The sequence below is a fragment of the Hippoglossus stenolepis genome, chromosome 16, assembly GCF_022539355.2.
Source record: "Hippoglossus stenolepis isolate QCI-W04-F060 chromosome 16, HSTE1.2, whole genome shotgun sequence".
In the NCBI taxonomy this organism is placed as follows: domain Eukaryota; kingdom Metazoa; phylum Chordata; class Actinopteri; order Pleuronectiformes; family Pleuronectidae; genus Hippoglossus; species Hippoglossus stenolepis.
The window spans coordinates 4,790,026-4,802,354 of NC_061498.1; the positions used below are offsets into that span (position 1 = coordinate 4,790,026).

The 12,329-nt window shown below is 41.9% G+C and overlaps 1 protein-coding gene across 1 annotated transcript; it reads right to left on the minus strand.

Annotated features, from left to right (window-relative positions):
* Window positions 1-652: 652 nt before the first annotated feature.
* Window positions 653-8,841, minus strand: nubp1 (nucleotide binding protein 1 (MinD homolog, E. coli)). Its single transcript, XM_035181393.2, has 11 exons — window positions 8,725-8,841; window positions 7,389-7,508; window positions 6,117-6,221; window positions 5,863-5,996; window positions 5,569-5,637; window positions 5,448-5,480; window positions 4,870-4,960; window positions 4,530-4,684; window positions 2,883-2,993; window positions 2,336-2,522; window positions 653-1,836 (listed from the first exon to the last, which is right to left on the minus strand). The coding sequence occupies exons 2-11, from the start codon at window positions 7,417-7,419 to the stop codon at window positions 1,784-1,786; spliced, it is 969 nt and encodes a 322-aa protein (XP_035037284.1). The 5' UTR covers window positions 7,420-7,508; window positions 8,725-8,841; the 3' UTR covers window positions 653-1,783.
* Between the last annotated feature and the right edge of the window lie 3,488 nt (window positions 8,842-12,329).

Below are 12,329 nucleotides of genomic sequence, written 5' to 3' on the forward strand. Positions count from 1 at the left end.
TACTGACAGAGATTCCCGAGGCTTTCACATTGAAGGATTGAGGTGTTTGTGTGGTTGATACACGTCTGGACAGTTTTTTGTTGATGTTGAATGTGAAAGAGACTTTTACATTGTGATGTCATTATTACTAAGACGTGAGGTGACATGCTCACTCAAAGAGAAATGATCAGTTTCACACTTTCATCATCTTATAAAATCCCTACAGTTGTTTATTTGGCATTAATCATGTCTGATGGTATTAATGGCCACTTGGCTCCGTCACCATGTTACATTTCCTTTCACATTTACTTGTTTGCAGTCACGAACATATAAGACACCAATTCACATTCACCTTGGTCCCACGGGGAGTGAATCAATCTGAACTGTCTGCATCTACCTGATCTGTCAGTTCCCGGAACTGGTTTATCCAGAAATCACATGCCTCAGCTCTAACCACTATTCACCACGCTTTGTTTGACTTCCGCAAAACCACACCTGTACCACACAGTGAATAAAGGTGAGCTGCTAGTGACGGACAGGTGGAATAGTAAAAACTCCACAGTTCTCACTATTAACATGGTTTTCTCAAGGAGTCCTAAATTTCTAAACAGGTAAAATAAATCAACCTGCAGTAAAGGTTCAGTAAATTTAACAGAGAAATCACTAAAGGCCATTTCATGTTTGGTCATTTATTTTGGAAATCAGTTAACACGTGTACAGACATCACACAAAAAGCATTTTTGACAAATCATCATAGTAATCACACAATAATTCAAAAGAAGGACTCACATGATATGCATGTGTATATTTACTTTAAATGAGGAACAGCAGATTGTGACTGAATGTGATGTCAACTGAAGAAGGTGCTGGTTAAAAACAAAACCAACAATCACTGAGGAAGCAAAGTCAAATGAGTGGCTTCAATTTGAACCTGACGATTTTGTGCTCGGTATTTAGAAGATTTGGTCGACTGGTAAACTACATGTGACCAAATCACTGTGTCATGATTTAACTCTCTCTTCCTGCTTACTATGGCTTCACTGAAACCAGGGACAGTGAGAACCAGTGGACCCACAAACAAAGCAAAATGTTCTCACGGTTAAATGTCAAAATGGCTCCAATTAAAACACAATCAAAAGGTTTAACTTCCCCAAACACAGTCACGAGTTTTTATCTTTTCATCTTGTAAAAAGTGTTCACATGCGATTGTACCAGAACGGGCCTCAGGCACTGCACAGTTCCCCCGCCTGCACTTTAATTCACTTAAGGATAAATGTGGCGATATTCCACTTTTTTTTTTTTTATGTAAAAAAAATCTCATGAAATGATCAAAATCAATCAAGATTCAATCCATTTTATTCCTCTATTACAAATGTGTACATTAACCCACATAGTTGCACTGGGTGACATGTTCCTCTAATAGTATCATTTAGCACTGTAGGTTATTTCGAGTCAAACCTATAAACACTATTCCGCTGCAGTAAATACCCACTCGAGTAATTTATAGCTGAATAAATAAACTGTTAGAGTAATGTTCAGTAATAAACTACAATGCCCAGCTGTTGTAGGAAATTATTTAGCCGATTGTATTCATGACCTGTTTTTGTTTTTAATAGAGTTTTACCTCTATAGTAGGAACGACTTGTAATTCAAGAATCAATATTCAAAATCGGGCCTAAGTGCTTCTTTGAGCCGCTCACCAAACTAATATCAAAGCTGCCGACTGTCGTGAATTACAAAGACGTTGATGATGACACCGGGACGAGCTTTGATCTTCTAGGCTTCCCTTTAGCACAGCGAGTCTTCAGGTGGCGCCCGGCTCCTCTGTCACATGACTGGAGCAGTAGTCCTGGATACCTGGCGGAGCAGAGGCGAGAGGAGCGTGAGGATGACGAAGTGCTAATATCGATGAAGATTTCCAAGGACACAAATATTTCTCAGAAATCAGTGTGCGTGAGTCCCGAGTGAGTAAACTGTTACACAAACCACATTTGATTCTTCACATTTAATCTCATGCTTCAAGTAGTTTGTAAAAGTTATACAACTTTGATACAAACATCTTTCTTCCCGTTTATACGACTGGTTCCCGTTTTTTGACGAGAGCACTTCTTCTTTCATTACATTTAATCTGGAATTGGCCATCAAGTAAACCACCCAGTCATCAAAAAAGTGAGACTTCACTGGAAGCTAAAATATGTTGGTGCGTCTGTTTGTGCGTCTTGACTTCCTTTCTGAGGAATCGATCCAAATGTCCACAATATGATGAAAGAGGTGGAAAAATGGGACATATATGTTTGTGTTTGTGTGTGTGTGTGTGTGTGTGTGTGTGTGTGTGTGAGATCCTGAAAACACTCACTCTGCACAATGCTCTGTAAGACTTTAGCAGCAGGAGAGTCAGGTACTTCGCTGAGGAAAGATTTGCCCTCGTCGCAGCTCCGTGCTATCCTCGGGTCTAGAGGGACCTTTCCCAACAGAGGTAGATTTAGATCCGCACACATTTGCTCAGCACCTCCACTTGTGGGAGGGAAGATTTGTGACGTGTTCTGCAAGAGACACGACACAGAGAAATCAAAGTTAACGGATGTATTTTCAGATTCTAAAGAGACTCAACGACATCAGCACACCTACATGCTCCCGTTAAAGGATTTGATACGCTCGTCATTATTATACAAATAATTAAAACAGGTGTTCAGGTGTTGTTTAAATGCTCTAAACACTCTTTACAGCCTCCAAGCTTTTTCCACAATTCTGACTTCAAAGCACCTGGACACACCAAAATCAGAGCAATGACTTCACAACTCAGGAACGGGACCTTCCGAGGAGCACGTGAATGCACTGGTACTGTGTATCGTATTCAGTTGGATTGCTCGTGTGTGGAGCTGTTACATGCAGCCGTCAGTGACCTTGCATTTAGGACAGACGAAGCCGCTCATGTTCTCCACCACTCCGATGATCGGAAGCTTGACCTTCTGACAAAATCTGATCTCCTTCCGCACATCCTGCAACGACACCTCCTAGAGCATGGTACAGAAGAGAGGAGGGTGAGGGAGAGGAGGGTGAGGGACGCGGCAGTAGACAGTAGAGATAAGCAGATGCTTATCTCTACGGAAAACTGTTTTCCTTCCCCCACCCCAGCTATCAGTGAAACTATGAGAAAAGGTGTTTGATTAACTCCCAAATTTAAATGTGTTGGAATGTTTAACTTTAAAAAAAACAAGAACTCTTTTATATCAAGAGATTAAAGGTCTGTAAACAGACGGATTTCTTTCCTCGGGTACTTCCCAGATCTGAACTGGTTAGTCGTGGTTCAAAGAGAGCAGAAGGAATGAGGAAATGATTCTACTGCTTTTTGCCCAGCTTCTTTAACCATCAGAAAAAGGTGGGGGTCTGAACCAAGAGCAGAAGCAGCATCAACAAACAGTGTAAAGGGATGAGGTATTTAGATCTATTGAAAGATTTGTTTTGAAATTCCTTTTCTTTAGCCCGAACTCTTGTGACAGTTGGAAATTAGTTTTAGTATCTTCATGTTACAGGCCCTTTTGTGCGGGAGACGCAGATACAAAAGAATCTGGCTGTGTTCGGTGTGCACACCCTTAACAGAGGTTGGTAACGTAGAGAGAGAGAGAGAGAGACTGGTGGCAGTGGTCGGGGAGTGAGGTGATTTCCAGTAGAGATAAAATAAGATCACGGCCTACAACACACACAACTTCACTAGATAACGAACTTTCAAAATTAGTCCTCTCTCCTTCTGCAACTGTGCTTTTCCTCTGTTGTGATTGATGGATATATTCTTTTGTATTTACAGACATTACAACTAAACCTAAGTAGTATTACAGTAGAATAATAAAATAGAAATACAATCATCACACTTTACAAATCCACAAGGATTAAGACACATACAGACAATCTTTGAGTAAATGAATGGACACAAATCTATCATGTTTAGTAGAGAGGTTAAATCCTAATGCAAATGTAGCACACACTGTGAATTCCACTGTCAGATGTCATTTGTTGCCGGTTAATCTCATTATAGTTTTTAATTTCACTTTCTATCATTAGTCATATTAAAACCAACGGCTAAACTGACAGCTCCAGGTGGTTGAGATTCATTCAGTTGGAAATCAAGTTAAAGAAGAAGATAACTGAGAAAGCAGCGTTTCTCTGAGACCTCTTTGAGACCTGTTGGTATTCAAACCTGCTTTCATGTGCCACACTTCCCTCTCATGCACAACACAGCCTGAGCGACAGGTCCACAGAGAGTTAAAGAGAGAAGTGCCCCTCACAAGAACGAGCACAGCCAATGGAGAGAGGGAGGAAGAGGCGCCGGGGGAGCGAACAATGTCTGGTTTCCACACAGTTTTGTTTTGTGTCTGTAATTCTGTTTCATGTACGGACTCCGAACCCCAGCGTTCAACTAATGGAAAGCATTTCTTTTATAGATGGAAAGAATTAAGCCATGGAAGAATAAATAATGAATTAAATAATTAAAAAGAAATCAGTTTATCAGTAAGTGTGAGCCTGTGTGAGTCCTGGTATGTTTGAGTGCGTACCTGTGGTGTGGTGATGATGACGGCCCCATCGACGTGGGTGGAGCTGAGGTACTGGACTATTGACAGGTGCTCATCAGAGGTGCCGGGGGGTGTGTCCACGATGAGGTAATCCAACTCCCCCCAGTCAACGTCCCTCAAAAACTGCTTGATCATCCCTGATGGACATGGACACAGGTTACAGTGGAGCGACATGTTGGGAAACTCAAACTAATTCTCACACACACACACACACACACACACACACACACACACACACACACACACACACACACACACACACACACACACACACACACACACACACACACACACACACACACACACACACACACACACACACCATTCTTCTTGGGTCCTCTCCAGATCACAGCATCATCAGGGCTACTGAGCAGGAAGCCGATAGACATGACCGCCAGGTTGTCGTCCACATACTGAAACAGACCCAGTCGACATAAAAAAAAATATCCACGGAAAGTTTTTACTTTAGCAGCAAAAAGGAAACAACACAACAAAACTGTTTTATCCAACATGACAGCACATCACTGCTGTGATCAGTATCCTGTGTGTGTTGTCGTGTTCAGGTTTGACTTTTAAAAAGTGTGGCTCCTGAATACCAATAGAAAATAGGGAGAAATAGAAAGTGCTGTGAAGTTTGTAGATCAAACAGGTAAGTTGACAGAGTGTCAGACTTCAGCCTCGTCCACACACACACACACACACACACACACACACACACACACACACACACACACACACACACACACACACACACACACACACACACACACACACACACACACACACACACACACACACACACACACACACACACACACACACAGTATTTACAATGTGCATAATGATTCTGAATCAAACACAAGCAGCCTGAAGTGAATTGAATTGTTTGAACAGACTCACCACAGGAGACCAGCCTGAGCCGCTCTGGTGAACCTGCACACAAAACAAGATTTACACACACTCTGCACTGATTTGTGATTATTATATTTAATAACAATATTTATTATTGACCTCCACTTACTTGTTCTCCCTCCAAGCCCATCATCCTTGGAATGGATGGACCACAGATATCTACATCCAGCAGGGCGACCTAATAAAAACACAAGGAGGAGAGAGAACAAACCAATATTTGTGACTTTCTTCATGCAGGTGTGTCTTGTAAATGTAATGTTAAAGAATCATCTTAATAAGACTAGAAATGGTGGGAGGTAACTTTACAGAAATCAATAATGTGATTTGAAACCCTTAGATTGTATATGGTTAAACCGTGTCTGCAGTGACCTCTAGTGGCACTGAGAGGATTTCTAAATCTTACCTCCTTTGCGCTGTCGCTGGCCAGAGCGTGGGCCAGGTGGGCGCTGAACGTGCTCTTCCCCACTCCTCCTTTCCCCGACAAAACCAGGATCTTGTGTTTGACCGTCGACATCTTCAACCCTATCTCTGCTATGGCTGAGAGACGGGAGGAGGGTGAGCTGGTTATTTTTTAATCAGAGATGACCATGAGTCCCTAGAATTACAATCCACCACTAATCCGATATGTTGGACTTGGAGAGGTGATAAGAGTCTTACCGGGGTCTGGGGCCTTGGTGGCTCCTGAAGCGCACAGACTCTGGTTGGGGCAGCCCTCACATGACGAAGACTTTCCTGCCTGCTCACTTGATGTGCCTGGGCAATCTGAAAGAAATGAACGATAAACATGAGAGTATTTATCAAATAATTATAAACTAATCAGACACGTATGTAAAGAAAGCATTTGTAACTCGTAGCGTCAGATTCGTCCATTACTTCACATTCTTTCTTACTGGTGTGTGAATGTGTTTTTTCCAACACATCTGCTGCAGCACTGGTTGCAAACCATTAGCAGGAGTTTGTTAATTTGTGACCTGTTGTGAGGAGTTTGAGAAGGTGTAGCTGTTGTGTTGTTTGAGTTCGCAACCACTACCTTTTACTCTGCGACTCCAAATTCAACTACAAATTCCTTTCTACAGGTGCAAAGTCCATTTTCATTCACAGGTGCCGAGCTGTTTTGCACCAATTATAAGTCCACGTGCAGCAGTTTCTCTACCAATCACACAGCTGTCAGGGGCAATTTGGGGTTCAGGATGTTTTTAAGGACACTTTTGTGTGCAGAATGGAGGAGACTGGGATTGAACCGCTGACCCTCTGGTGAGTGAACCTCCTGAGGCCCAAGGGTATAGGGTAAAGTCTGCGGTTTAACTATTTCTCTTGGACCTCTCGTGACAAATTCTGGGGGAACGTGAATAAAACGTGGCACAAGTCACAGATGAATGAGATGACTTTAACAACGCTGATTTAAAAGAGAAGAAACCAGATAACTGATGGATGAAATGTGCTGAGTCACAGAGAAACGTGGTCTTCATCCACATGGACTCTGGACACTGACGGTTGTGTGACTCAGCAAAAAAAATGTCCCTGTGACGTTTCATTACGAATACACAATAATCCAGAGCTGCTAACTTCTCAAATGAGCAATTTATTCAACGGGTTTAATCCATTGACGTTAATTTAATTACTGGCTGTGAGAAAAAACACTAAAAAGTGCGTCACTGAACTTCATCATTCAACAAACGATTTATTATTCATTTTCTAAATGAAACAGATCAGCCCGGCACTTCCGGGTGTGAGAATCATGAAGTAAACAAACATGAATATTTAGTTCGTGTTGTTGACAGTAACACAGAGAGGTTTTAAAAACACAATCACATGAATGTTTCTAACCGCTTCATCGTAAAGTGATTCAAACACATTGGATGTAAACAAGTCTTGATCAGTTTAAATCTGATTTACATTTAATATAAATGTAACTTTTAAGAAACTCACGTTCAGGAGCATTATCTGGTACGTCTGCCATCGTTACACCGGTGTCCCACCGTTAATGTCTTCCCCCTTCTATGGTTCCGGGAGCGCGCAGCACGAGACTCCCCGAGAGGAGCCGAACCTCTGGAAACAATAATAGACTTTAAATAAATATTAACAAACATAACTGTGAGGAAATATACAGACTTATATCTGAAATTTGACAGTTTTTTGGCGCCATATTGAATTAATTCTTACAATAGAAGTATGAATTACTGTGAGGCCTTTTGTTTTTTATTGTTTGTGTGTTTTGTGTGTTTTGTATATATGTATTTGTTCGTGTTTATTTCAAAATAACAACAAAACACAACAAAAATTAAGATAAAATAGGTGTTTTCAGTCTGTTCATATTTGTCAAATTATCAAGTTGACATAATAAGAACACTGAATAAAATCTGTGAACAACATACATGAACAATATATTACAATACATTTGGATTATATTGAAAATTATTATTAACTATATTTATAGTTCAAAAACCTTGGGCAATTACTTGAGATGAAAACGACTGTTGCCACTGGGGGACGCTGTTGATTCAGTTATTCCAGAAACAATCAGACATGGGAATGCAAATGCAATGGAAAGTAGCCTGCGTTTGTGTGACTGTGTGTGTATGTGACGTTTTATCTCTACACACACACACACACACACACACACACACACACACACACACACACACACACACACACACACACACACACACACACACACACACACACACACACACACACACACACACACACACACACACGAGTAACACCTTGCTATCAGTAAACCTTTTGCAGAGGCAACAGTTTGAAAATTATGCACATTTTATCAGTGACACTTGTGTGTGTGTGTGTGTGTGTGTGTTGAATATCATCTGATGTGGGTCTCCGCAGGCCACAGTTGTGTCTATTCAAACACTTTTACACTTTGTGAACAAGCTGTTCTATTGGCTCTCTGCCACGTTAGGAAGATGTGATTGGTCAGAGGAGAATAATTTGTCCGGCTTTGCGATCAGAGAACAAAAGAGAACATTTACATGTGCATGTACGTGCATGCGTGTGTCTCCTGCGTGTGCACCTGCACTTTGTGTATGTGAGTAAAAATCTCTCTCCCCACCAAAGGCATGTGCATATGAGCCTTTTATGTGTATACAAGTGTATCAAAGCGGCTGTGTGAGTGTGTTAGTGTGTGTCTGAGTGTGTATGTGTGTGTGCCTTCTCCTACCCCAACTGTTTGCCCTGTCAAGAGTGTGTAATGTGATATTTTCTTTGTGTCGGCCAATCCATCACTAACTGGCAATCCTATACTCACACGAGCCATTAACGAACTTTATTTCCCGCTCAGCACAGCTTTCACACTCATGGTGGGTTGTTGAACGTCAGGTGACTGAAACACAGTGTATTAAAACTAGATTGTGTTATTGTGATGTGTCTGGACACTGATACATGGCCACAGATCATTTTACAAGAACACAGGTTGGTTAAAATTTGCGTGGGCTCGTCCTGGATGTGTAGCTGCAGATGAAGCCGTCCTTGAGTGAGAGGTGGGGACAGACTGAAACAGACACATACAAAGACACAAGCAGAGTGAGCACAGGCTGCAGGACAGAGACGCAGAGAGAGAAGGTGGGAGGTGTCGTCAGGTGTGTAACTCACCCCTCGAGGCGACATGTAAAGTCTGAGCAGGCACAAACAACAGTGCAGCTGGAGACTGTAGTTTGCAGGAGTCGCTTGAGACCTGCATGATTTCCTTCCTCTTTCCCTTTTGCTATTCCTCCCCAGCCTCTCCACACCCTTCAATGAAGAAAGCTGGGAAAAGATTGATTGAGCTCTTTGAATAGAGAGAGAGAGAGAGCGACTCCCGAGGCTGAGGTTGTTTATTGTACAACGTTCTGATAATTTTCCAGACGGCAGGAATACAAACTGAAATTTGCATCTGTGGAATTTATTTGACTCCTCACGTGTGCATATTCAGAACATGCACATTTATTATAGGTGCACATATATAGAATACAAAGTTGGTAAATCCAAACAGACTGTGGTTGAAAAGTTATGAATCTGTTTACTGAGGTGTGAAGAAGTGAGTAAGAAACTTTTGAAAACTAAGTTTACTTGCTTTCAGGCGCAAAGTGAGATGAGAAGACCGATACCAACCCTGTAACAATATGGTAAAAATATACAATACATAAAAGGCTTGGAACCCGGGGGAGACAGAATCCATCTTTGCAGCACAGGTGAACCTCACTAATTAACACACTGATGATGAAGAGTCACAGGAAGTCTTTACTCATCAGCTGAGGATCCTCAGTGTCTAAACTCAATCTCACGGCCGTCAATCTCTTATTGAGGTTTTTAATCTTTGTCAGGGAAATTAAGTTTTCATCCCTGTCTGTTATGACGCAAAAAATAACTACTCTACCGATTTCCGTGGTGTTTTGTGGAGGAGTGAGACTTCACCAAAGGAAGAATCAATTACATTTAGGTGAGGATACAGATGAGGGGACGAATGAATCCAAGAAGTTTCTTTAACATTACTAGATACAGCATTTTTCAAGATTTTTGGGAGACTTTAAGGGACTGATATTTATGAGTTTGGTGCAGATCCAAATAAAATATCAGATCTAGTGATTTTAATATGTGGTTTCTTGCGGGGGCTGTTGGTGGAGGTTTGTGCTCTGAGTGTCTTTCTGGCTCAGTCCTGAACTATGTGGCAGAGATATTGACCAACAAGGCTGTAGCTAAAAATAAGTAATGTTTATTTTATCATTATTCCCAAATCAAGCTGCTGTCGTTTCCGCCTACGAAGCAAGAACATCACTTGTCACACAAACACACATTCACACACACACACACACACACACACACACACACACACACACACACACACACACACACACACACACACACACACACACACACCCCTGCACATACTTACAACCACACAGAGCGTTCAGTTGACTAGATAGCCCAACATGAAGTCAGACACATCCTGTCCATTCAGCAAGTGGTCTACACCCACCCACCCACACACACACACCCACGCACACACACACACACACACACACACACACACACACACACACACACACACACACACACACACACACACACACACACACACACATATTAATGGTCTCAGGTCAGATTTTGGTCACATAGTTACTCAGCACAAAAGTTAAGCCTTGGCTGCACAAGCAATCCTCACACTGGGAACAATGACACACACACACACACACACCAGCTTTAACTCACACTTTTTCTATAAGGATTAACAGAAGGGGTTTTGTGTGTATGTGTGTGTGTTGTCGTGTGGCAGCGCAGAGATTCAGTCACACAACTGAAAAGGAAAAGGGGAGAGTTAAGTCATTCATGGAAAAATGATGCGTGTGATCTGCTGCTAATGAGCTGCATGTGAAAATATGATGAACAGTAGGAAACAATGTGGATTTCATTAGATTCCATAAAGCGTTTACTTTCCTCTCTGTCTCTCATTAAGGGATCATAAGGAGAAAATGAAACGATGTAAAAACAGAGAAAATATTTTAAGCTGCTGTCACATTTCAGAAATGTGGTGAAACAAATGCCTGCGTGTCTTAAGTCAGTACTTGGCCTCAGTAATACTCCTATCAGTTATACAGGCTTGGTTCACCACCTGTCACTCAGATATGTGGAGAAATTTCATCATAAAAATTCTATTAAAACATTAGTTGTTGCAGCAAGAGTCCAAATCATTTGTTAATGCTCAGTTGATGAAGTCCTCCAGTGAGCGTCTCTTGTAGCCATGACAACAATTGTTCCTCAACTGCTGTTACCATGACGCCAATGGCCTCCCTTTCCCTTTTCGCTCCCTAACCCCGAACCTTGAGCATCGCATTATGAGGTCGCAACCAACAAATCGTCTCCTCATTCTGACAGAGGCATCGAGTCCGAACACGTGGTGTCGATCTGAAAGGGCAGTTATGAACAATTTGATCTTGGTCTTACTGAAAGGCCTCGTAGTTAGAGACAGAATGACAGAATCTGACAAATTGACTTCTGTTATCGTCAGTGTGGTTCTGGTTCCTCCCTCGTTATTCTTCATCACCCACCGTCTCAGACCCCCCTCCTCTTTCCTCCCTCCGTTATGAAATTCTCAGCTGTTGCGTGTCACGTCGGGTCATCCCCTCAGAGACTGTTTTAACCCTTTCATTATTTTACTGCAGCCGGTCGGCCTGCAGACCGGTGTCTGATCGCACAGTGCGTAGAGACTGAGAGACTTCAGCACTTGTGTTAATGTAAAAGAGACCAGGAGCAGTTCACGTGTCATTTTGTCTTTGCCTGAAGTTCTTTCTGCCCCCGAGAAACAGGAATGTTTGTTTTGTCCACACCTCACAAAAATGCAAAGTTACACACTCCCACAAGCATAAACACGGGCCATGCAAAAGCCTTGCTCACCATCATAAATGCACAATGTGTACATGCATGCACTTTTATTCATGCTTGTGTGTCTGTGTGTACGTGGACACTCCTTGTGTATGAATGATAACACGTGCAATTAATCTGTATTAATCAGCAAACTAGATCATAGCAAAGTCTCATCACTTGACCGCTGACGACAGGGAGAGAAACACAACTCTGTCTTTTCAACGCTCAATAAAAACTGAATAATGTAGACATGTAGGTGAAAGGTTTAATTTGCTTCAGGGCAACAACACGATTGGTTTGGTGTGTTTGTCGTTCAGCTGTGGGAATCTGCCTCAGACATCACAGAGTCTGCAACGTAAAAACACGATCAGAGGAAGTGGTCAAAATAATACATCACACATATTCATCTGTGGTAAACGAGTGACAGAAAGAAGAAGAAGAAGAAGAAGAAGAAGAAGAAGAAGAAGAAGAAGAAGAAGAAGAAGAAGAAAATAAAATACACATATTTCAGAC